Consider the following 26,407-nt stretch of genomic DNA (forward strand, 5'->3'; position numbering starts at 1 on the left):
CGAAATGTTTTCTGGGATACATGGCCATCCGCTTAAGTGCAATGCTTGGTAAAAATGGGCGGAGCGAGAACACTTCCGGCTTTGAGAACCGTCCTCGCCGTTCGCTTACTTGAGAATTGGAACAGAACTTGGACTGAGGCTGATGACGTTTTCACAAGTACGGGAGTACGGGAGTACGCACAAGTATGGATATTGGGAAACTGCCACAGCAGCGAGCGCGCACACACACACACTCACACTCCACCCAAGCAGCAGCGCTTGGAGTTCGAAAGACGGACCCATAGCCAGGCACAACTTGATAAAACAATAACCCGGTATGTTTAATTGTTTATTTGGATCTCTTTTAGCAATATCAGGCTATATTCCAAGAGTCCAATGGTAAAATTTTACAGATTAAAGCGTGTGTTTTTTTCCCCCCTCAGATATGTAGTGGACAACATCAGTACAGAACTGAAATGACAGCTAGAGGGGAACTCAATCAATCAACCTTTATTGGAGCATTGGGAAAAACATTATACAGTAACTAAAAAGTTACTTTCTCAGTAACGCATTACTTTTTGATTTAAGTAACTAGTAACTGTAACTAGTTACTATTTTTCAGTAACCAGCACACAAGATATATATATATATACATACATATATACCTGCATACATACATACATATATATATATATATCCATATATATATACATACATACATACAGATATATGTATATATATATACACATACATACATATGTATAAGAAAAATAAGGATTTGTTCCATATTTAAAAGACAAACAACATTTGGATAGAACAGAACAGAGTTCGTTCCTTATTTTGAAAATGAAGTCAGCCCAAAACCATGACAGAACAAAATCCAAGTTAGTCAAGTTGTGAAGATTGCACAATTGATAAGACGGAAAATAAAACCCTCCTCCTGCTATCAGGCCCTCTCAGTCTGTCATTCATTACTATCCAGCAGAAAATGGACACTGTTAACTGATTGTCCTATTCGCTGTGAGTCCTGTGTATCGTAGCAACGGAGACGCAACAAGATGTAAAGGTAAAAATGATTACAATCGTTCCTTATTTTATCATGAAGAAGTTGGTGAGCCTACATGGCCCCTGGGGCTGGGTCCATCCTCGTCTGTGAGGAAAGCTAGGACGTTTGGTGTGGGTTTTTTAATGAAGCACAACATTTCAGTTAAACTGAAACAGCTGTAACCTGTGACATAAGCTCATGTGAGGACGACATGAATCGAGCCCTGCTTTGTTATTGAAACACAAAAGTCGAGTAAAGCTAACTGTCACCTGTGTGCTAAGCTAGCATGAGTTGGAACGTGACCCAACCCCAAATGAAACACAAAAGTCCAGTTAAAAAAACAGCCTGCAGCTAAAGTTAGCCAAACTTACACCTATGAGGAAAAACCTACAAGTTCTATTTTCACTGAAATAACACAAAGCACAGAAAAAGCAGGTAAAAAGCAAACACGCTCACTTATCTCATAGTAATTATCATTTTTAAATTGTACATTAATAAAATGAAGCTGTGATTTATTTATCACACAATTATCTCATGGAAAGGGCCAATTTACCTACAATATAAGGTGATACAGAAACAGCATTAAAAATGGTGAGAAATGTTACAAAGTACAACTCTGCTCTTGTCAGGATGGTTTGTCACCTTTAAAAATGAGGTCTCCATAGAAAAAGCTTGGGAAATATAACCCTCGAAGACACAATCCTGTCATCAGTTGGACGGCCCTGGTCGTTCTTCTGGCCTGCCTTCCAGGTGAGTGTAGTATTTGGTCACAATGTTAAGCTCTCCTGAAACATCTAAAAAAATATGTATGTTTCAGGTTGATTTATTACTTTCAGACAGTAATAAATGTATTGAATTCTCAGTGATCCATGTATAAGAATTGATTGATTTATGCTGTTTTCTACCTGGGAATGAGTCGCTGTCTGTCTTGAGTGCCAGTTCAATTGATTCCATCAGGGTTTCCTCGAGTTTCTTCAGAATTTCCCCCTAATTCACCGTCATAATTAGCCTCATTACTTCATTATCACATACACAGCAACATAATGTGAATGATATGCATCAACTGTTGAGTGTTTTCAGATTGGTCAGAAGAATCAAAGACTACATTAACATGTGCAATGATAATATCACATTTATGACAGTGATGGAGAGTTTTCAGAGCAAGAGGAGCTTTAGCATATTGTACTTGATTAAAGTAAAAACGTTTATGTAAATGATTACCTCAAATCATTGATAACAATACATATTACACAAAATGTACAAACCTTCAAAGCATCCAGTTGTGTCAACATGTTCTTTTTAGCCATCTCAAACATTGTGTTCCTTGTACCATGTACATGAGTCAGAATAATCTCCCTCATTTTTAACAGTGAGCCCGGTCCACAAATCTCTTTTGCTTCTGTAAAAGAAAAAAAAAAAGTTTCCTCTTTTGTTGTTTGTCAAACTTGTTTCTGTACAATCATGATTAATATAAAGATGTTTTACTGTCGTCGCAGGTTTTACATGAAATTATCTTGATTACCGTCATAGCATGTTTTCATGTTTGCCTCAATTGTGTCTGTCAGGCTGCTGTAGATCTTCTTCTTACGATCCCGGACGATTTTGTGGAGCTGTAGTTTGAGTTTGTCCTCCTGGAGAGACAGAGAGAGACAAAGAGAGAGAGAACATGAAGTACATGTACATTCACAATTTCTCATCTTAAAAGACTATTAAAGAAAGTGACAGCATCCAGGGACGGCGTATTTCCAGGACAAAGACATTTTAGCTAAGTAAACTACTGATGACATGTGTGGTTACTAATACTCCACTGGAGAAACCGTCTTCAGGCTTTACTCCATAATATTTTACTTATCATTCTTTGTCACTATTTTCTGAAATATACAAAATGTGAAGAGGAGAAATTGTGCTTTTGCTTTACTTTAAGCAGATGCAAATTGTATTTGGCAATGCTCAGTTTCCCTTGTGTCCCCTCTGGCAGCCATGTTTTCAGTGAGCACATGTTCATCACTTCAAAAACCCAAACTATCTCTATAACAATTGGGTTCATCATGCAGTACAGCCGTGAGGTCACTGTGCACTGAAGTCAATGTTTTATCACCAACCTACACACACATTCACAATATTTTACCTCTGTCTTGAGAAAAGTGAGTTGCAGTTTGACGTCATCGTACTTTTGAATCAGCGTCTCTGTGTTCAGTGAAAACTCTTTGATGACATTCTTGAAAGGTCCAGAGTTGCTTTCATTTCTGAAAAATATCAAATGCTTTTGGTATGAACGTACATAACCGTGGACTTTCTTACGTTCTCATTAAGTAACAACTCACGGGAAGGTCTTCTTGAATTCTGCATCAATGCTGTCAGTCAGATGTGAACTTAACTTCTCATTCAAGTTTTTAGGTTTCCCTTTCTTTGATTTGTAGGCACCATTGTTCTGAACTACATACTTCAGTATCTTGTGAAAGCTGCTACCTTTTGTCCTTGGCTGGGACAAAACAAACAGAGTGCAATTAAAATCAGTCAAGTGCAAAAAAATAAGATTATATTAGTGAAAATATATAATTGGGACACCGGTACATACAGGCTCTAAAATGGACTTCATTGTTTTGTCACATAAACGTAGTGATTCTTCAACGCCCTCTGCAAGGTGTGATTCAAAAGCTGAATGAGCCTCTTCCACGGACTTTTTGACTTTGTCAAGTTCATCTCTCATCTTCTCTTCAAGCTCCTTATACACCTCTGCTTTTTTACCAGCCTGAAAGTGGAAAGAAAATAAAATAAATATATATATATATGTGGCCAACAGCTATATTGATATTTCTTTTTTTTATTATTGATGTGGGTTGGGGGTTTAAATCTAGAACAAAAACATGATGCATCTGCTTACATGATGACTTATCACGTTGTTGAAGGGGTGACCTTTGACGTCACCTTTTCGGTGAATTCAGTTTTAACCACTAACCCTTGTAACTTAATTCCAAGGGGGGAGGGCCAAGGGGTAGAAGTAAAAATTAAAAATGGATTTACAGGAAAAATCAGGTCTACTGACTAATACGTCTTTTTTTTATATTAATGGCATTTAAAATGACATAATTATTACTCTTACCACTTCCATGCATCTGGTTCCTTGAATCAGAGACAAAATCCCACGAGCTCCAGACACATAGTTTAATGTCTCTGAGTGAGAGTCGTTCAGGTCTTTCAAAAAATTCTGCAATTGCGGAATTTCTGTCAAAGAAATATGCTATAATTTTAATACTTAATATGTAATGTATACCACACTCAACATTTCACACAAACATCTGTTAAGGAGAAATCTCTACTTACCGGTTTCATCTCGCTCAAGATATTTATTCTTCAGAAACTCTTTGGAGCTCACTGTGAACACTTTGAAACTGTCATCACTGAAGTGTTTCTGTGGGAAAGGCCTGTGATTTTAGCAGGTTTCTAGTTGTAGTCTTTGTTTGCCTTTGTTCTGTTTTTAATGTAACGCACCTTAATTTCGTTTTCCTTGCTAAATTGTTTCATCACTCCATGTTTGGCTTTTTCGTTTCGTTCAAGCACACGATTACGAACTTCATCTCGTGACCTGCAAGAGATTTCAACCTGCAACTCAGTCTTCCTGGAACACTGAAACATCTGAAGTTTGGAGGAAAGAGCCTAGGCATACAATCCTACTTAAGAGAAAAAAACATGTCTTTATTTCTTTAAATAATCTCACATCCCACAGTTCATGATTGTAGGTAAGCGTTGGAACGTAGGTGGACCGGTAAATCAGCACAACAGACCAGTACAGTGTCTACATCACTGCAGGTGTGGCTCAATGTAAGGGAACATCTCAATGAAGCTTTGTGACCATCTGTTTTACACATCATCACCTATCCCCAACATCTCTTCATCTGATCAACATCAGCCCAGGATCAACAGAATGAAATGTTTTAGACGGATCATGGATTCATAAATCAAATCTTTCAGTACTTACTTAAAATCTGAATCATTAATTTGATCAGACTTGGTGCAAATGAAGTGAATGTGCTGACACTCGCCACCATTTCCCATAAGGCTACTGGCATTTTCCAGGATCTCCCAAGGTTCTTTCTCTGCTGTTGCTCGAGTAGTTTCAGTCACAATCCACACAGTGGAACAGTTTCCAACAATCTGCAGATGCATCACAGTCAATAAAAATACTGTTTCTAAACGAGATATATATAATAAACAGAACTGAAAGTAAAAAGCTCGCCTCTTTCCACATTTTATCTCTGCTTTTGTTACGATCCCCAGTTCCCGGAAGGTCCACAATTGTGACATGCTGAAGGAGGTCATTTCCAGGAACCCTGAGAGTCACACACTTCACTAACGGCCAATACTGTCTCTTTAATTCTTTACACTTTTCCACGTTGGAGTCATTTCTTGTGTATTTGACACATTTTGCTGCAAGTTCTTTAGCCTGTGATGAAAAATAAAATTAGGTAAAATAGACGATCTGTTCATACATGTATTCAAAGAGTTTTACTAACTGCAGAAAATAAGTACAAGTCTCAACTAAACTTAGTAAAAGTAACAGAGTAAATGAAAAGAAGTGATTTTGATTAATAACAAACAATTGTGAAGTATAGATTTCACAGTTGACCACCATTATATATTATTATATGATGTATATCATTATTATTATTATTATTATTATTATTATTATTAATAATATAATATATTATATATATTATATTAATCTTTAGTGGATTCACATGGGTATCATCACAAATGTTAGTGTTAAAGAGGTTTTACTAACCGAGTCACATTTGATGATCTTCTTCCTTGACTGGAGAAATTCTGGAATTTCTTTGAAATATTTGTTGTCCATGCCATTAGAGATTTCTTTCCAATCTTGTTCATACAGTGCTGAAATCTTTTCCTTAGTGGCACTATAATCATCATCATGCTCATCAAGAACATTTTCCATAGACCACAGTTCATCTTTCCACTCCTAAAATAAATGAACAAATTAGTTGTGAAATGACATGTGATATCTGATGGTGAAAATGAAAAAAAGAAGAAGAACATACTCACCTCTGGCGTAATGAACTCAATGTGTGCCTCATATCTTGGTGTGTCCATGTTTGCCTCTAGTTTTATCATGACTGAGGTACATGCATCGACATCCCCAGACGGCAGAAGTTCCTTCTCCTCAATGACGGCATTTATCAAAGAGCTCTTTCCAGCTCCCGTTTTCCCAAAGACACCAACTAGTTCCCTTTTTTCTGTCATCAAATCTTTGATTTTATCTCTGTTGTACAAAATGTAAATATAGGTTAGGCTGACCATGGATTGAGTGGGAGTGGGATTTAGTCAGAACAGCAGAAAACAATTCATACAATCAGGTGATTGTACACCTGACCAACTAAGTATACAGTAATTACTCTGCTTCAAGTTCGACGGAGCCCCTAGAGCAGGGGTCTCAAACTCAAATGACCTGTGGGCCACTGACGGTCTCGCCTGGTCAGTCGGTCAAGTAAACCAGTCAAGTAAAAAAAAAAAAAAGCCCAACTTTTTTGGGAAAAGCAACAGTTTTGGTGGACGTTATGGGCTCATATCAATATACCGTATTAATTCCTTTTTTTTTTAATGTATGCTATTGCCTCATGTGAGCTTTTCTGTCTTTTGTCCATTATTCTGTACTTTGTACACTTTGGTCCACTGTGTTTGTTTTAAAGTGCTTTACATATAAAGTTGGATTGGATCATTTCAAAATATAAGTGGTTGTTTTAATATGCAACAATAAAAAAACATATTTATGATGCAAAATGAATCTATTCATTTAAAAATAAAAATATATAGAAATGACTCGTTACAACTTGATATTGTTTGGAGGGCCACATGAAATCGATTGGAGGGCCACATGTGGCCCCCGGGCCGCCACTTTGAGACCCCTGCCCCAGAGGGACATGGTGATTGTTTTTTTTTGGGGGGGGACAAGTTTTTTTATATTCCGTTTATATTCCGAAATATAAAAAAATCTCACAGTGACCTTATCTTTCGGGTCAGTTTGGCTCACAGAACCCAACAACACAACAATAGAGAACACAAACCCGTGGGAGAGAAAACGGTTGAGTTTGATCTGTGGCATTTCTGCACTGTTTGTGGCTGCTGCTGCAAAAACGGTTGTCATTCTGAGTGAGTTGCACACCGCTGCTTTGAAAGTTTGCTTTCAAGTAACGTAATAGACCAGACTGTCACAGGTGGGTATTGAACCTGGGACAGGGTTTTAAAGAACAAGCCCTGAACGGCTGACCTAAAAGGGACTGAAGCTGACTTCCTGTCTAAGTCCCTAATAGGCTACAAATAAAAGACATTTAAAAAACTTATACCATGTCCCTTGAGGGGCGTGGTAAAGTTCTACCAAATGGAAATAATTTCCCAAAGTTTTACATGCTGGAGCTTAAGTGTATTGTATTACTCTTACTTTTCTTAATATAGAAAACATAATACTTACTTCAGGAAAGCGTTGAGCCTTGTGTTGTCTTTATTTTGTAGTTTCTCGGTGACAAAATCAATTGTGTGTCTCACACCAGCCCGTATGACGCTTTCTATCAGAGTGAAAATAAAGAGCTGTTAATAATGTGGAATAATGATAAACTCTGAGATTATAGCCACTGAGCTAAAACATCACATGTTATTAATGCTCATATGTAGCTTTGGTACAGGTAGTACATGGTTGACTGCTCTGATTGGACACTGGCCTACTATTAAAAAAGGATTTACTGTGGCCAATATACAGAAAACAATACTGGACAATGACATTTTGACATTTGTGGGTTGCTATTGCGGAGAGTGGTAGCATGAATACCTGAAAATGAATCTGGTGAAATGACACATTGACGTTTCCTGGGCGTCTCCTCCTTAGGATCCAGCAGTCTCTTCCCTTATTGAAGAGAAAAGTTTGCTGCAGTAGTCTCTCCCAACAATAAATCTTTGACACATTACAGACGTTCACTCAAAGCAAAACTATTACTGCCTTGAAAACACAAACTAAACCTTCATATGAGGTCATATATCATGTAAGATATACAGATATTTCACCTGTGTCATCTCTGTCACTGGTGGATGGAACCTGAGGATGAACATGATGTTACTTGACTGTTAGATCAAAAAAACATATCATACACATCATATGTTGTTTAACAGAACAAACTCATGAACACATGAAGTCATGCCATGAATCAGAAAAGACCAAACAAGTGATCAGTGTTGATTTTCCTCAGTGAACAACAGTTAAATCATCTTGTGCACAGATTTATGCACCAAAAGCATATGAATGGAGAATTAGGGAACATTTGCTGATTTCAAGCCTCTGCGATTCAGTGATATCTTTATATGAGAAGAATCAGGTGTTTAGACTGTAGATGGAGCATACAGCCATGTCAAAACCTGAGCAGGCATTAAATAGAATCTCTTTCTCCACAATTAATGGCTCAGATGACTATTTAACAGTCTGCAACTTACTGGAGGAGGAGAATAAAGCATTTCCTGAGGTGTTGGAGGAGTCTGTGTTGCCTGGAGACAACAGAAGACACTTATCCATAACAGTAAAGACGTTCTTATAAAAAAATATCTATGAGTGTATTCACAATATTATTAGCAACCATGTGGCCAAATGACTGTATTCATTTGTCTACAACTTACTGAAGGAGGAGAATCAACCATTTCCAGAAATGATGGTGGAGGAGTCTGTGTTGCATGGAGACAACAGAAGACACTTATCCATAACAGTAAAGACGTTCTTATAAAACAATATCTATGAGTGTATTCACGTTAATATTGTCAACCAGAAAACACTTAATAATTCACAGTAAAGACATTTTGATCAAAAAAATAACTGACATTGTCAACCAGGTCAGCACGGTATCCCCATGGTGCCAGACTCCAGACCAGCACACCCTAGGGCTCCATCAGGGCACAATATAAGGCACCATCCCACCCCGGTGGTACAACCTCCCCCACCCTGGGACACCACATGCCCCCAGCACACAGAAACCCAGTCTCCAACTTCCACTCACATTGTGGAGGTGGGGTGGCCGATGCCAACAGCCAACCACCCGACACTCCCCGCAGGCTTTTGGGTATTTACCATGCTCTTATCTTCTGGAGGCGGAGCAGCAACCACTTCCTGATTTGATGGTGGATTTTGTGTTTCCTGTAGACAGCAGAAAACCTTGTTGTACTACCGACGTATGTATTAGCATTGATTGTAATTTGATGTTGTTACACCACCATGTTGCCACATTTGCACTAATGTACTCAGAACTAATCAGAGGTTTATGTTCCTGAGATAGCATGTTACACTGAGTTGTGACTTTAACAATAGTACTAATGACAAACATCATTGTAGAACAGACTTGCCTTCAACAACTTAAGTTTACCCTTGAAGATCATCCTCGGTCCTCCTTTTGGGATCAACTGATGAATTAATCCATCATCAAGAAGGTAAAAACTTTGCTCATTTATCTCTTCATCTGTAATTAAGAAAAACTTAATTCAATCACAGTCATCATAGTCCATGTTTTTTCCAAAACACAAATGAATGGCATTGTCCTTTGAGTTCAAATGTTGCTTCTTATTTTAAGTTATTTTAGACTTAGTAATGCAAACAACACTTGGAAGGATAAGTGAACACTTTTCTCTCAATGTTATGTCTGCGATGCACAGCAGACCAAAGCTGCAGCAGTGTCACATCTGTATGAGTAGATATTCATCTGTTTATTTTACATTTTATCTGTACCTTTACAAAGAAACATACTTTACCTTCAAAATTAGGTATCCACTTGCTGAGTCCCCATTCATGTAATTTATTTTTAACAAAAGTGTCCATGTCCCACAGCAGAAACTGAATGGTAAATAAATTGGTTTACTTAGTCATGAAGTCATACATGATGGACACTAGTGAAAAATAAAACCATTCAAAGGTATGCTCACCTAAATCCAATCCAACTTTATTTGTAAATTACTTGAATACAACCACAGTGGACCAAAGTGCTGTACAGAATAATAAATAAACGACAGAATAAATAAAAAGACATAAAAGCTTACACGAAACATAAAAAAAATAGAAAAGAGCTGATTCTGTGCTTCTCCCTGTTACATTTACTCTTAAATAAAATGTATTCGATTTGCCATACTCACATTCTGTTGCTTCCTCTTTGACGGACAAACAATACCACAGCCGTTTCCTTTAAGTTTGGCAGTATTTTTTTATAAGAGTTAGATTGTGCAATATTGCACAAGCTCTGAGGCTACATCCGCATCAGAAAATTCAGAAAAGCAATAACAAGCCGCTCTGGTCCGCACAGCCTCATCAGAGTCACACTGGGGAGAAAGAAGAGAGTGAAGAATGTTTGTTCAGTAAAATATTGTAGTATGAAGTTGCTCTTCCAGTCATTTTTAATCCTGTCCACCCTGGTCAATCTACAGCTCTGTCTCCTGTCTTTTAGACAGTGACACTGTTTCTAAGTCATGTCATAGCAGGTCTCACTACCGTCTTGTAGAGTTTCCCTTCCACTTTTGTGTGTGTCTATGTGTGTGGTTCTGAAACAGAAATAAATACAGAAATCAGAACAGGATATACATTCTCTATATACCAGTAGTAATGAACATGACAAATGAAAACTAAGGATTGATTTTTTCCATAATGTGTAGTTTTCTTTTTTAAGATATATTATAAAACTGGTATCAAAAAAAAGTACTGATGAGGAACCGGTATCGGTAACTTAACCATCAGGACCTAACCCAGTCAGTTTTCCAGCCAGAGAATCCTGGAGCTGCACTTGCCATCTTGTTTGGTAATGAATGAATGAATTCAGTAAGGCCAAGGGTTTATCCTTTGACCACCTTTACCACAGTATGACTATACACATTCAAGTATGGGACACGACTATGTTCAGACATAAATCTTACACCTAGCCCGATCGTTCATCCAGTGCCTTTTCAGTCCTGTGCGATCTGTACACCTTCTGGGTGTAACTACTTGCAAAGTCATGCAAAGTCATGCAAAGTCATGCAAAGTCATGTAAAGACCCGTCACCCTTGGCACGGCTCTCCTGCACTGGCACACCCTGTCAATTCAGGTGCAGTTATCTAACTACATCTAACTCATATCTAACTACTAGCTAACTAGTTGTGAGGCGGCTTGAATTAGATAGCATTTAGGACACTAAACTACACTATTACCACTACTACTAGTTACAGTAAAGCTTGTTTAGCCGACACTGAAGCCCATGCTGAGTTTCACAGCAGTGTGCCCTGGCTGTACCTTGACATCCATTCTTTTGTGACTCTCTCTCCCCCCTCACTGGGGGTGCATCCAATTCACTTCTCATTCCTGTGATATTTTCCACGTCGATCAGCTGTGGGTGCTGTCTTCATGCACAATGTGTTAGAGTCTGAAATGCTCAATCACACACAGAGACCCCCATCATGCCCCACCATCAGTAGACCTGGCTTCACTTACCACACAGTCACCGCACCACCAGTGCTCATTTTTCTTTGCACTTCATCACTGTATCATATCATCATCATCATCATTCACCCTCAGCTCAGATTTAAACCTGCATGTCCTGCTGGCCTAACGCTGCTGTCATCTTCCAAGCATCATAAAATGTGTTATTTATTTTGATTTACTGACCATTTCAGACATGTAGATATTCACGTTCAGATACAGTGTGACAGATATCTATCTATCTATCTATCTATCTATCTATCTATCTATCTATCAAATCGGCTATCATTTGTTTCTCTACCATCTTCTTGGCTTTTATTTTGAAGTAGTTGCTTTAACTTTTGGGTCACCTGATTTCCTGTCCTTCACTTCATTCCTCAGATGAAAAAAAGGCAAAATAAATAGTCAAAAAAAACAAAATCAAAATTTTGACAACAAACGCGAAAAAAGGGCGGTTTTTTCGTTTATGGTTCAAAACGAAAGAATATGGTATCCCCCCCCCCGAAAAAAACGGTCAAAAAGTACACGGACCAAACACACCCCTTAACCAATTAACGTCTAATAACTGTAAGAACAAAGGTAAACAACAGACAGTGGATGTTCAGGACTAAGATTAGCATTAGCGCGATAGCCTTAGCCTGCTAACCGGTTAACCAGCCAAACAACATAAACAATAGATATAGAACTATACATGTGAGACAGACAGACATCTTACTTACTGGTTTATGAACGCACACGCTCCTGTACACACTCCAAATAGGTACAGCAACTCTTCTAATGCACTTCAATCACTACTCCACACTGTTCCGTGTGCCTCTCAGACGACACTGAAGCCGAGTCACAGCAATGCAACGCCCTCTCCACCCGAGCATGCTCCACCCACCTCAGCGTCACCCAGGTATTTCTATGGCGTTAGCTACCTTAGCTGCTAACTTTGCCGAAGCATGCCACTCCCCCAGGTGCATCAGCAGACTGTCCAGCCCCCTTCATGGCGCGTGTTTGATTACGTGTGGGACGCTTGAGGGCGACAAGTGCTTTGTTTTTCAATTCTCAACAACAAAAAGGCAATTAAGACTGTCAATGTTTGTTTCTTTCTCTTTTTAATAACTCATTAGCTTCAAGTTTTATTTCTTCTGTCTGTACTCTGCTTGTTTGTTCACTAATGCAGAATGTTTCTTTTATCACTACTGTAACTGTATTGCAATAAAGTTGTAAAATAAAAAAAAGTTAGTAAATGATCATTTTACAGCAGCATTAGACATCAGGCATACAACATAAGAATATGCTGTATAGAGCAGTAGAGTAGGTGTGTGTATGTATGTCTATATATATATATATATATATATATATACGTTTGTTGTTCAAGCATGATAGATTTCACTTTGCTAACTGTCTTGTTAGTTCAATTATGTATAGATTATCTTAATTTCATGGTAACTTTACTTAATTATCATAATTGATCGCATGCTTCTTAGATACCTGAAAGACACAAAACTTTACTGTATTACAGGTATGTAACTTTATTTTTTCTAATTTAAATAAAACTCTAATTTGAATTTTTTTTTTTTTAAAAAAAAGCTTTGTTTTTCAATTCAATTAAACTTAATTGATTGCTAAAATATTATGAGAACTGTGTGCCGTTGTAAAATCTCACCAAAAGGAACGCAGTAACGCACCGTTTGCTAACGAAAACACAGTTACTGAATTAAAAAAACATGTCACATTAGTAGTTACTGAATAAAGTTACAGCATTACTAATAACGCGTTACTACCCAACAGTATTTTTCTTTTTTCTGATATTGCCAATTTTAACCACTGTAACTTTCACATCTGCTTGTTTAATGATGTTTAAGGATTTTAAATTACATTCCAATGTTTAATTAATTTTAAGTCAAAGGATGCTTTATCTGAGTTAAAGGGAGACTGATTAGATGAAATGGGAAGAACAGGTAAAAGAGCACTTGTGGAGTCTTGGAGACTCGAGCTGAGTGGGAGTGTAAGCCCTGTGACTTATTTCATTTTCACATGGAGGGCAAACACAGAACAGATGAAAAATTCTTTGTCTGCTTGATTTTTAATTGTTTAATGTTTTAATTGTTTTTAATTGATTTTGTTTCCAATGTATTTACTTGTTTCTGTAATAAACTATGAATTGCCTTGTATAAGAATGGCGCTATACAAAAAATCTTGCCTTGCCTTATTTTACGTAATGGTTTTCAACCCTAGGCCTATGGGCTGTGGGGCCCCTGCATTACTATCCCAATATCTGTATAATGTGCTACCATGTTATTCATCCTGATATTGTAATGGGGCCCTGAAGCCAAATAACACTGGTTATTATGTTATGGCCCCTTAGGCTATGGTATCCACCCCTGATGTCTTGATGGGGCCCTCAGTCAAATAACAAAGGCTATGGGATATGTCTAATAGGGCCCCTCAGTCATATTATTATTATGATTTTATTATATTAAATACTGCTCCATGAAGTGCTCTTATTTTTTTGATAACCTTGAATAGATTGTAGAAGCTTTCATCATTTGATACAGACTTTATGACTTTTCATGTAATGATCTGAAATAAAATGTTTTAGGTTACTAGCGTTAGCTTCCTGCCGTTGTTTGTATACTTCTGGGTGGCGGTTTTTCAAATGACATCATCAAATTTGTGGTATTGAATGACTTGACGCGGAACCCTCCTCGCATTATCTCAACTTTGCAAGTGTTGCATAATGCTTTTCGCGTATCTTCTATCGACATGTAAAGTGTTCCTTGGTTCGTGCAATTGACCAGCCAGTGGATAGTGGGCAAGGGAACAACAAGACAGAGGTATAATTTAACGAGTCTTTTATTATTCATATAAACATCTAAAAAGCTGATTGAGTCCAAGGGAATTTAATTAAAAGTACTAGAAGGGGTGACTGAAGGTGTGGCTTCCGTGTGGCCTGGTGAGTGGCTGAGCTTCACTGTCACCAGGCTGGGTCCGCTGGTCGACTGGTGCACTGACTCGATGTGGCTGTGCTATCACTGCTGACGCCGCATGCTGTGCTGCTGATGACTGCTGCACTCCACTGTGTGGCTGCAAGGCGCTGCTGTTCAGCCGCTGTAGTTACTTCCAGTCCGACCAACCGTCTTAAGACAACTCCAGCCCACGTCACACGCCACACTGTCACAGAGAAGAGCAGAGGGAGACTGGAAGAGAGTGTGTGAGGGGGTAATTAAGCTGGCTGAAATCCTGCCCAGCATACCTGTTTCAGATCAGCCCATCACCATGAAATCACCACACACACACACACACACACTGTGAAGCCACACCCACACATGCACCACCAAATCCACCACTAGTGTCACAAAATGCATTAATCTATTTGATACAGGTCTACCCTGTTACAGACACCCTGAAAAAACAACCACACCGCTGACATTATCTCTCCTCAACACACACACACACACACACACCTTGTGCTGCACTTGCGTCACTGTAACATGCTCAAAGAAATGCAGCATGGCCTCCCCTTCCCGACACACATACACAAACAGCAAATAGACGGGTATTAACATCGGTTGTTAAAATCGGCGCAGTTTTACTCATTGGACCGATGCCGATATGTTAAAAAATGACGAACATCGGCCGATACCAATATTAATGCCGATATATCGTGCATCCCTATTGCAAAGTCATGCAAAGTCATGTAAAGACCCGTCACCCTTGGCACGGCTCTCCTGCACTGGCACACCCTGTAGTTATCTAACTACATCTAACTCATATCTAACTACTAGCTAACTAGTTGTGAGGCGGCTTGAATTAGATAGCATTTAGGACACTAAACTACACTATTACCACTACTACTAGTTACAGTAAAGCTTGTTTAGCCGACACTGAAGCCCATGCTGAGTTTCACAGCAGTGTGCCCTGGCTGTACCTTGACATCCATTCTTTTGTGACTCTCTCTCCCCCCTCACTGGGGGTGCATCCAATTCACTTCTCATTCCTGTGATATTTTCCACGTCGATCAGCTGTGGGTGCTGTCTTCATGCACAGTGTGTTAGAGTCTGAAATGCTCAATCACACACAGAGACCCCCATCATGCCCAACCATCAGTAGACCTGGCTTCACTTACCACACAGTCACCGCACCACCAGTGCTCATTTTTCTTTGCACTTCATCACTGTATCATATCATCATCATCATCATTCACCCTCAGCTCAGATTTAAACCTGCATGTCCTGCTGGCCTAACGCTGCTGTCATCTTCCAAGCATCATAAAATGTGTTATTTATTTTGATTTACTGACCATTTCAGACATGTAGATATTTACGTTCAGATACAGTGTGACAGATATCTATCTATCTATCTATCTATCAAATCGGCTATCATTTGTTTCTCTACCATCTTCTTGGCTTTTATTTTGAAGTAGTTGCTTTAACTTTTGGGTCACCTGATTTCCTGTCCTTCACTTCATTCCTCAGACGGAAAAAAGGCAAAATAAATAGTCAAAAAAAAAACAAAATCAAAATTTTGACAACAAACACGAAAAAAGGGCGGTTTTTTCGTTTATGGTTCAAAACGGAAAAAGATGGTATTTCCGAACCTCCCGAAAAAAACGGTCAAAAAGTACACGGACCAAACACACCCCTTAACCAATTAACGTCTAATAACTGTAAGAACAACGGTCAACAACGGACAGTGGATGTTCAGGACTAAGATTAGCATTAGCGCGATAGCCTTAGCCTGCTAACCAGTTAACCAGCCAAACAACATAAACAATAGATATAGAACTATACATGTGAGACAGACAGACATCTTACTTACTGGTTTATGAACGCACACGCTCCTGTACACACTCCAAATAGGTACAGCAACTCTTCTAATGCACTTCAATCACTACTCCACACTGTTCCGTGTGCCTCTCAGACGACACTGAAGCCGAGTCACAGCAATGCAACGCCCTCTCCACCCGAGCATGCTCCACCCACCTCAGCGTCACCCAGGTATTTCTATGGCGTTAGCTAGCTTAGCTGCTAACTACCTCCAGCCAAGTAGGTCTCGCTCCGCCCATTTTTACCAAGTACGTACTTGCGATGGCCATGTATCCCAGAATACATTTCGGCGGAGCGTAGCAGCAAATAATAGAAATATATCTGAAATAAATATTTTTCTGTGTCCCGGAACAAAGTTTTAACATCCTTTGAGGCGAGAAATGAGTCATTTAGAATTCAAACATGTGGTTTGTGTATGAAGATATGACGTATTTATAGTTTGGCAGCGACGTTTTTTTGGAGGTGATCAGCTCCGCCTCTGTGGACGCTCGGCGCTCACTGTGCCCGGCACAGAGCAGCGTTACCTCGGCCTGTCCTGATTAAATGATCCGCTGGCTCAGACGTCGCTGTCATTAGATGCTCGGTGTGATCCATAGATTTGTTGTTGATTTGTATATTATTAATGTTTTATTTATTTTAACTTTGAATGTTAGATTTATATTAAAGTCGCACGGTTATTGTATCTGTATTTAAATATAATATGTAAATATTAGATATGTATAGTATAGTATGTAGAGTAGTATATATTTGTACACGTACATATATGTCATACATACATATATATATATATACTACTCTACAATGCTGTAATATATCTATTTTCCACATTGTATTATTTGTATTGTATATTTTAATAGAAATAAATTAATAAATGAAGTTAAATATTTAAAATGTAAAAATAATAACAACATATATGCATTTATTAAAAGTATTTCACATGTTCATTTTCGCCAAGAACTCTGTGTTAGACAGCCTACCACTCTGCTGATCACTTCCTAGTACAGCCAACCCATCGTCAGGCAATGATTCCACACAAATCAAGGAAGTAGTTGTTTCACGAGGGGCAGCAGTCTCCGGAGTTTTTTCCTGCTCCCCCTGGTTGGCCTCTCTGGAATGATAGGATTTAAGCATGTTAATGTGGCATAACCGCACCTTGCGTCTGCGCTCAGGTGTGTGAATGACATAGTTCGTATCGGACACTTTGCTTTTTATGACATATGGGCCTGAAAAACGGGCAGTAAGGGCAGAGCCAGGTGTCGGTAACAGCACCAGAACTCTCTCACCAGGTTCAAACTCACGCTTAACTGCCTTTCGATCAAACCGTTCTTTCATACTCTCCTGCGAGGAGGAGAGTGCCACTTTAGCCAGCACAGAAGCATTACGTAAACGCTCCTTACATCGTGATACAAAATCCCGCACTGTAGTCTGTGAAGAAGTATTACACAAGAACTTTTCCTTTAACAATTTCAGTGGGCCACGCACATTGTGGAAGTTGGATCCTTGATCAGTCTGTACAACTTTCGGTAAACCAAACATGGTAAAGAATTTAATTAACGCCCGCGTAATGGCAGGTGCAGTGATTTTTCGCAGTGGAATGGCCTCAGGGAAACGAGTGGTAACGCACATTACCGTTAACAGAAACTGGTTACCAGATTTTGTCCTCGGCAACGGACCAACACAATCGACCAATACGCGTTCAAAGGGTTCACCAACAGCAGGAATAGGATGTAAAGGGGCTGGAGGAACAACCTGGTTTGGTTTCCCCACCACTTGGCAGGTACTACATGTTTTGCAGAAGCGTGTCACTTCCTTCTTCATTCCTGGCCAGAAGAAATGCTTCAGAATACGGTCATGGGTTTTGGTGATACCAAGGTGACCGGACCAGGGATGATCATGAGCTAACTCTAGTATATGCTGCCGATATTCAGCTGGAATCACTATCTGACACACTGTGCCACAGTCACTAACTGCATTGGTTTTTCCTAGTGGTGAAATCCATCTCCGCATCAATACCCCGTTATCCAAGAAAAATGACTGACCTTCAGAACATTTATCGACATCCTCAACTGCTGCAAAACATTTTCTCATAGACGGGTCACCTGACTGGGAGCTGATGAGCGCCTCACGGGTCAGTGGCAGCACATGAGCAGCGACGGGCTCTGTCCCACCTTCACATTTTTCTAGGTCTCCAGCCCAGTTCTCCTTTTCTCTCGTAGCAGGCAGCCTGTCCTCAGATATGGCAGAAGCAAAAACAGAGTCAGACAGATCGACATCCTGAGCTTGTTTTCTGGCCTGCCCCCTAGTTAGCACACTAACTGAAAATACGTCAGGGTGACACTGGACCAGATCATCATGTCTAGGTTCTGCCACAGGGTTGTCAACGACTTCGGGTGATGGATATACTTCACCCCCAGCTATGTCGTTACCCATAATAAATCCGACTCCATCGATGGGAAACGAAGAACGGACAGCTACCCGGAAGAAACCAGTTTTAAGGTTAGACTGGACATGGATGCGGTGAAGAGGGGCAGGTACAAACCCCATCCCGATACCTCTTACAATTGCGCTTGTGCCGCAGGCAGACTCCGCGCTCAGGGGCAGTACAGTGGAAAGAATGAATGACTGGGAGCCACCAGTGTCTCGCAACACTGTGACAGGACGCTGATCATCCACCTTTCCTGTGAGCGAGACAAATGCAGGGAAAATGAAGGGTTTAAAACACTCATCAGGTACTGTTTGACTGGGGGACGGTGAACAAGTGGTTACTGTTCTTACTAGCCCCACACCCTTGGGCTTTGAAATTGCCGCCTGCTGCTTACGTTTCCACGCATTGCAGTCCGCAATTAGATGGTCAGCTTTATGACAGAAAAAACATTGCTTATCTGCTCTCGGTGCAGAGGCTGATGTACTAAAACGTGGAACGCACGTGTCACTGGACCTAAAAGCAGTCTCATGTCGAGTAGGGGAATCATGCCTGATAAAGGTGGGTAAGAGCAAACTCATCAGCAAGAATAGCAGCTTGCTGCAAAGTAGATACCTTTTGCTCGTTTAAGTACACAACAGTTCGCTCGGGCACTCGGTTTTTAAATTCCTCTAACAACATTAGCTCACGTAGGGAATCGAAGTTATCTGCCTTACAAGATGAGCACCACCTGTCAAACAGCATCCCCTTCTCTCTGGCAAAGTCAGCGTATGTCTGGCCTGCTGTTTTTCTAAGACCGCGGAAACGCTGTCTATACGCCTCAGGCACCAGCTCATATACCTGCAGTATCGCGCTCTTTACTCTTTCATAAGAGAGGCCATCCTCCACAGAAAGAGAAGAGCAAGCTTCCTGAGCTTTACCCGTTAGTTTGCATTGTAAAAGTATCGGCCACACCTCCTTCGGCCAGTGCAGGGCAGCAGCAATGCGCTCGAATGCACCGAGATAACCTTCAACTTCGGACTCTCGGAAGACGGGGACCAAAGAAATGTTTTTACTCACGTCAAATGTTGCAGATGACGAAGACAGCCGCGCACCAGACGAAACTGAGCTAGACTGGAGTTCCAGCTCTCGCATTTTGACCGCGGTCTCTGCGTCCAATTCCATCCGCTTCAACTTGAGCTGAAACTCACGCTCCCGTTCCCGTTCCTCATTCTCCAGATGGAGACGAGCTAAACGCAGCTTTATCCGCGCATCTATTCTCGATCCAGGGGTCGTTTCCACGGACAACGGCTCAAAACGTGGCAACGTAAACTGCTTCTCGTCCATGTTACCATGTTTTACACCGGGGGTAATGTTCAAAATGTCTCGCTGCCGCTCAGTCGCTTCCGCCCCCCGAGCCTCGGAGCGCACCTCCCCTGCGGACTCGGCCACAGTCGCCGGTAAACTACACACAACCCCTTCCACTAAACCGTCCACCACGGCAGCTTTCAACTCCTTCTTAAGGAGAGAAGTTGTAACCTTAATCCCGTAGCGGTCAGCGATCACAAATAAATCAGCTTTCCTACAGATGTCTAGTTGACTCAGCGTAGGCTTCACCACAAACTCCTCCACACTAAACGCTGACCCACTCGCCATTACGCCAGTAGTAGCGTCTAGCCGCTAGAGTAAGCTATTAGCAAATTAGCGTGTACTCCACTCACTCCGTGGCAACAGTCCGAACCATTCACGCCGGATGCTACACACACAATCAAAGAAACGCAGCCTTACAATAAACAAACATCCCCCAGATCCTACCTACCAAAAACTAACCTGTCTGTCTTCTGGAGCGTGCCGGGCTCGAGGCGACTTGAAAGGCAGAAACATCGGCGGCCGGAGCCCCGAAACGCCTACCCCCGTCGGGGAACTTGATCCCCGCCCAGGATTTGCTCCGAAAATAAAAAAGGTAAAACAATAAACAAGTGTCCGATGGAAGGGTGCCGTGCAACCCAGCTGGACACTTCTACCTAACTGAGGGAGTTGTACAAATAGGTAAGGCTAGATCGTGCATACACCGCCGTCAATACAGACTGCAAACCACCGGAAGTGAATTGCCGCTTTCAAAACAAAATAGTTAAACTACAAACATCTTTACTGATTTCTCAAAACGAAATTAAATCCCGGACGAGCCCCCAAAATTGTTACGCCCCCATATGTGGCATCCAGGGGAAAAGGCGAGCAACAATTAAATACTGTACCGGGCGTTTCAAGAAAGCAAAGAAACAAAGATATTTGTATACTTAGACTATTTATTTATGCCTAAGTAAATCAGCGTTAACATAAATCTACTTCCTGATGGAAGCGAAGCGAAGGTAACACGATGGCCGGAGCCCCAAGGAAATAAGAATGAATCAAAGGCGGAGAGCAGCACACGGCTCTCCTTCATGATCATCAGCACTTCTCACGATCTGGCGGTTTGGCCCACTGGCCCCGTCTGCTTCCATCCCTGCAGCTTTGAGACAGTCCACCTGATTGCCAAGGTGCCGCAGGTGTGCCTGACCAGTCAGGTGGGGAGGGTAGCACCTAGCGCAGGACACAAGAGAGCAGCAAAAACATGCACACGTAACAGTGATCCATGTATAAGAATTGATTGATTTATGCTGTTTTCTACCTGGGAATGAGTCGCTGTCTGTCTTGAGTGCCAGTTCAATTGATTCCATCAGGGTTTCCTCGAGTTTCTTCAGAATTTCCCCCTAATTCACCGTCATAATTAGCCTCATTACTTCATTATCACATACACAGCAACATAATGTGAATGATATGCATCAACTGTTGAGTGTTTTCAGATTGGTCAGAAGAATCAAAGACTACATTAACATGTGCAATGATAATATCACATTTATGACAGTGATGGAGAGTTTTCAGAGCAAGAGGAGCTTTAGCATATTCTACTTGATTAAAGTAAAAACATTTATGTAAATGATTACCTCAAATCATTGATAACAATACATATTACACAAAATGTACAAACCTTCAAAGCATCCAGTTGTGTCAACATGTTCTTTTTAGCCATCTCAAACATTGTGTTCCTTGTACCACGTACATGAGTCAGAATAATCTCCCTCATTTTTAACAGTGAGCCCGGTCCACGAATCTCTTTTGCTTCTGTAATAAAAAAGTTTCCTCTTTTGTTGTTTGTCAAACTTGTTTCTGTACAATCATGATTAATATAAAGATGTTTTACTGTCGTCGCAGGTTTTACATGAAATTATCTTGATTACCGTCATAGCATGTTTTCATGTTTGCCTCAATTGTGTCTGTCAGGCTGCTGTAGATCTTCTTCTTACGATCCCGGACGATTTTGTGGAGCTGTAGTTTGAGTTTGTCCTCCTGGAGAGACAGAGAGAGACAAAGAGAGAGAGAACATGAAGTACATGTACATTCACACATGTTTTTGGATTGTGGGAGGAAAGTGGAGAACCCAATGTATGCTCTTCTTTCTGTTCTTCTCTACTTCATGTCCTCATCTTAAAAGACTATTAAAGAAAGTGACAGCATCCAGGGACGGCGTATTTCCAGGACAAAGACATTTTAGCTAAGTAAACTACTGATGAAGTGTGTGGTTACTAATACTCCACTGGAGAAACCGTCTTCAGGCTTTACTCCATAATATTTTACTTATCATTCTTTCTTGAAGTCAATGTTTTATCACCAACCTACACACACATTCACAATATTTTACCTCTGTCTTGAGAAAAGTGAGTTGCAGTTTGACGTCATTGTGCTTTTGAATCAGCGTCTCTGTGTTCAGTGAAAACTCTTTGATGACATTCTTGAAAGGTCCAGAGTTGCTTTCATTTCTGAAAAATATCAAATGCTTTTGGTATGAACGTACATAACCGTGGACTTTCTTACGTTCTCATTAAGTAACAACTCACGGGAAGGTCTTCTTGAATTCTGCATCAATGCTGTCAGTCAGATGTGAACTTAACTTCTCATTCAAGTTTTTAGGTTTCCCTTTCTTTGATTTGTAGGCACCATTGTTCTGAACTACATACTTCAGTATCTTGTGAAAGCTGCTACCTAATGTCCTTGGCTGGGACAAAACAAACAGAGTGCAATTAAAATCAGTCAAGTGCAAAAAAATAAGATTATATTAGTGAAAATATATAATTGGGACACCGGTACATACAGGCTCTAAAATGGACTTCATTGTTTTGTCACATAAACGTAGTGATTCTTCAACGCCCTCTGCAAGGTGTGATTCAAAAGCTGAATGAGCCTCTTCCACGGACTTTTTGACTTTGTCAAGTTCATCTCTCATCTTCTCTTCCAAGCGCCTTATACACCTCTGCTTTTTTACCAGCCTGAAAGTGGAAAAAAATAAAATAAATGAATTAGTAAATCAATCCATTTGGTCCAATGAATAATGTGTATTGCAGTATCGCTAGGGCAACAAATAGAGGTTTTTAAAGATGAATGTCTATTAAAACTGGGTCATCTATGTAATAGACAAATGAAACACAGCAAGTGCCTTCTTGACCGAGAGAGGCAGAAAAATGTCATGTTGGCTCATGTAGATGAACGACAACAACTCCCAGCATGCACTGCGCTCGCTGCCCCGTGAGACCCTTGCTGTCTCAAGCTTAAAGGCAGACAGGGCTAGTTGTGTAAACACACAAACCCCCGCGAGGAATTAAATATGTAATAAAAATACAAATACAAAACAAAACACTAGTTTTCACTGAAATGCAGGTCTTTTCCCTTACAGTCCCTGATGAAATGATCCTTGTACTGCATGACCATCCACCCTGGGACGACTGTGATCCTCTGGCTCAGTTGCACCATCGCAGTCAACCTGAGCCTGAACCTCAACCTGAACCGGAACTGGAGCCCCCACAGAAGTACTGGGCTCATTCACATCTGTGGAAGGGTAAGGAAGATTAGCATCACTCTGACCTTTGCTGGATCTTTGTGTGTGCTGACCCTCCTCCTCCACCACCACATCCATGGCAGGAAATGGCTCCACAGACTCCTCCCCCACACGCGGTGTTGCCTCCACCTAGGAAAAAAACAATATAACAGTGTGAAAAAAGTCACATGTACTTTCATTATTACTACTTAAAAAGCTCTTCTACTCAAGACAAGTAATTTCAAATAAGTTAAATGTTGGACAATAAAAAGAAAATGACAAACCTGCTTCTGTGCCAGAGGCCTGCGGGAAGCAGTAGTTCTCCTGCGTTGAAAACTAATTTCAATTTTTACAGCAGTCTTACATTTTAGTTATGGCCATTAAAAATAAAGACAAAGACATGCATTCGACAACCATGGACAGAAGTGACCTAATATAATGAATATACTGTATTTATCAGCAAAAAATATCAAGTTCGGAATAATAAAAAAACAAAACACAATGAAATGGTGTTTAAAAACATAATTTCCTTACCACCACAGCCCTTGTAGGTAAGGGCCACTCCTCCTCCAGCTCCACCTTGGAAAAAAAACAAAAATGAATAAAGTAGCTGAATGAGTTGTATGTTTTTCCAAACTTTATTTCTCTACAAAACAAAAGGAGCTTGTCAGACCTGCTGCCTCTCCCGGGTCTTCTTGGGAGCAAGAGCCCTGCGGCGACGATCCACCTTCTTATGTAGGAAAAGTGAAACGTTACAAGGTATAGCTTTTGGATAGTTTTTGCTATACCCTTTAAAAGGAAATCATCAGTCAATAGACACAACTGGCATCAAATTACCATTTGTTGCTTGTGGACAGCTGGATGATCCACAGGGTCACCAAGGTCAGCCGGACGGACCTGGTTCATGGACTCCAGAATGGCTGGGCTGAACCACACAGGTGTAAGCGGGATGCAACACTCCTTGTGAGACAAAGGCAAAACGTAAACAGTGATATACTCAATAAATAATCCTATTGATTATTAATTACAAATATTACTTGATAGCTGAATATAGGCAAGCAAAATAAAACAAGCAAACCTTAAGCTGAACCATCCCCCTCTTGGGAGCATCAGGAGACAGTGGCACTGGGGAGCTCCTCTGTAATGACAAACAGTTTAGATTGTATTAGATAAATATGTACATTTTGACCATTACTGCAATAAAATGAAATGAGAAATGTTTCTCAAAACCAAACCAAAAAGTATCCAACTCATTTACCTTCTTGCGTGGTCCAACCAGCGTCCAATCCAATGGGTTGCGTGCTGGACGAGGGGAGCGGATCTTTCCCCTCACAACAACTCTGGGACCTGGGCGTGGAGGAGATGGAGTGGGTGGCGGAGTGCTGGGACGAACCTCCACCTCAGCAGCTGTCTCCAGCAGCCGATCAGAGATTTCCCACAGCACGTCTGCCAGGAGCTCCATTCCTGGTTTGTCGCTCAAGTGCACCTGCAAAAATATAGAGCATAAACACAAGTTTACAAATTAGACTTTATTGTCAAATATGATTTGCCTGGACAATAAGCTCTGTGATATTAACTTACGCGCCATCCCAACTCCACAGATCAAGACGATGAAGAGGAAAATACTCCGCAAGGGAGTAGTACCTCACACCTAAAAAAACAAAAAAAAAAAACAACAACATGAATTGAACATATCCATTTATTATTTAATTCCGGATCGTCTTGAAGCTTCTCCTCCTCAGCTACAAGTCTCTCCATTCCCTTGCAGCACATAATCTCTCCAACCTCAATGTCAACCGTCACTCACGAAACCCTACTTGCCATGCTCCAACTGTGGAGTCATTTCATTCAATCTTGAAGCGACACTTGTGTTTTGTTCTGATTTGTCTCTTTTCTACTTGTACTGTGACCTTGGGTTCCACGAAAGGCGCTTCATAAATCAAAGCTGTTATTATAATGTGATAAAAATCATATTTTCAAGCATGCAATAAGAGACAATTCATTATACATGCAACTTCACTTGAACTGAATTACATATTTAATTCAAGACATACCCTTCCGTGCTGCCACGCGATGAAACTCCTGACGAAAGAGTTCCTGGAGACCTGCGTCAACGGTCAGGCGTGGAGGGAAGTCCAGGACAAACACCTACATAACAAAAGTTTATTTATATAAATATTCTTCTGCAACATCCCATAAAACCACATTAATTCATTCCGTATAGTGAATAGGAAATAACAATATTAAAATAATTTTACCTTCGGCCACCGAGCGCAAGCGCTGGCAAGGACCCCGGCCTCGTCCACAGTCCTGCTCGCAGTCAGGTTGTTGCTGGGGGCGAGAAGACAAACAAGGTCAGGTGTCCTAGGGAGGACCGCACTCACCAACTCGGTCCTCAGGTCCCTGGCACAGGCCCCAGGCGTCGACATGGCACCAAACGAAATGCCCCTCTCCGGCATCTTCACAAAGCCATCGACGATGGGCCTCAGGTGGGAGTCCCCGACAAGAAAAACAAACTGAAAACACAGAAAATATTTTATAAAATAATGAAATTGAAATAATAATTTCTCAGATCAAGTATCATGTTTGCAAATGTTACCGCAACAATACCTTCTTGTCAGGTGATTCGGCCGGGATGACCAGCTTGTGGCTCCTGCCGGTGAGGGACGAAACTGGCCATCTCCTCGCGACATGGCGACGACCTGTACCACGGCCTTGTTAAATAGACATAGAAACACCCATGTTACGACATAAAAATAATAAACAAGAGCCC

The 26,407-nt window shown here is 40.6% G+C and overlaps 2 protein-coding genes and 2 long non-coding RNA genes across 10 annotated transcripts; all 4 read right to left on the reverse strand.

Moving 5' to 3' along the window:
* Positions 1–1,519: 1,519 nt before the first annotated feature.
* On the reverse strand, positions 1,520–10,023 carry LOC122761637 (nuclear GTPase SLIP-GC-like). 3 transcript variants are annotated; one of them, XM_044016841.1, is made up of 23 exons: positions 9,989–10,023; positions 9,818–9,899; positions 9,416–9,528; positions 9,144–9,209; positions 8,699–8,743; positions 8,519–8,569; positions 8,096–8,126; positions 7,863–7,937; positions 7,509–7,602; positions 6,086–6,302; positions 5,808–6,002; positions 5,262–5,468; positions 5,004–5,179; positions 4,517–4,610; positions 4,349–4,436; positions 4,128–4,249; positions 3,603–3,776; positions 3,349–3,506; positions 3,153–3,270; positions 2,547–2,655; positions 2,290–2,423; positions 1,930–2,011; positions 1,520–1,818 (listed from the first exon to the last, which is right to left on the reverse strand). In XM_044016841.1, the coding sequence occupies exons 2-23, from the start codon at positions 9,882–9,884 to the stop codon at positions 1,733–1,735; spliced, it is 2,502 nt and encodes an 833-aa protein (XP_043872776.1). In that variant the 5' UTR covers positions 9,885–9,899; positions 9,989–10,023; the 3' UTR covers positions 1,520–1,732. The 3 variants fall into 3 exon arrangements, with proteins under 3 accessions (XP_043872776.1, XP_043872777.1, XP_043872778.1); XM_044016842.1 differs by lacking the exon at positions 7,863–7,937; XM_044016843.1 differs by lacking the exons at positions 9,416–9,528; positions 9,818–9,899; positions 9,989–10,023 and having other exon boundaries at positions 9,073–9,205.
* Positions 10,019–12,415, reverse strand: LOC122761640. Its single transcript, XR_006358595.1, has 3 exons — positions 12,227–12,415; positions 10,196–10,378; positions 10,019–10,048 (listed from the first exon to the last, which is right to left on the reverse strand). It is a non-coding gene; the product is annotated as an uncharacterized LOC122761640 (long non-coding RNA).
* Positions 12,416–14,333: 1,918 nt separating this feature from the next.
* On the reverse strand, positions 14,334–26,146 carry LOC122761638. 5 transcript variants are annotated; one of them, XM_044016847.1, is made up of 18 exons: positions 26,019–26,146; positions 24,893–25,120; positions 24,713–24,772; positions 24,472–24,594; positions 24,308–24,364; positions 24,169–24,213; positions 23,919–23,970; positions 23,682–23,784; positions 22,915–23,089; positions 22,661–22,818; positions 22,465–22,582; positions 22,004–22,112; positions 21,754–21,887; positions 21,394–21,475; positions 20,556–21,305; positions 18,424–19,002; positions 17,302–17,432; positions 14,334–14,669 (listed from the first exon to the last, which is right to left on the reverse strand). In XM_044016847.1, the coding sequence occupies exons 1-15, from the start codon at positions 26,091–26,093 to the stop codon at positions 21,286–21,288; spliced, it is 1,539 nt and encodes a 512-aa protein (XP_043872782.1). In that variant the 5' UTR covers positions 26,094–26,146; the 3' UTR covers positions 14,334–14,669; positions 17,302–17,432; positions 18,424–19,002; positions 20,556–21,285. The 5 variants fall into 5 exon arrangements, with proteins under 5 accessions (XP_043872782.1, XP_043872781.1, XP_043872780.1 ...); XM_044016846.1 differs by having other exon boundaries at positions 18,364–19,002; XM_044016845.1 differs by having other exon boundaries at positions 17,302–19,002.
* LOC122761641 lies at positions 15,451–16,525 on the reverse strand. The gene is made up of 2 exons (XR_006358596.1): positions 16,317–16,525; positions 15,451–15,556 (listed from the first exon to the last, which is right to left on the reverse strand). It is a non-coding gene; the product is annotated as an uncharacterized LOC122761641 (long non-coding RNA).
* Positions 26,147–26,407: the final 261 nt, after the last annotated feature.

Source organism: Solea senegalensis, unplaced genomic scaffold (genome assembly GCF_019176455.1).
Source record: "Solea senegalensis isolate Sse05_10M unplaced genomic scaffold, IFAPA_SoseM_1 scf7180000014853, whole genome shotgun sequence".
Classification (NCBI taxonomy): Eukaryota; Metazoa; Chordata; class Actinopteri; order Pleuronectiformes; family Soleidae; genus Solea; species Solea senegalensis.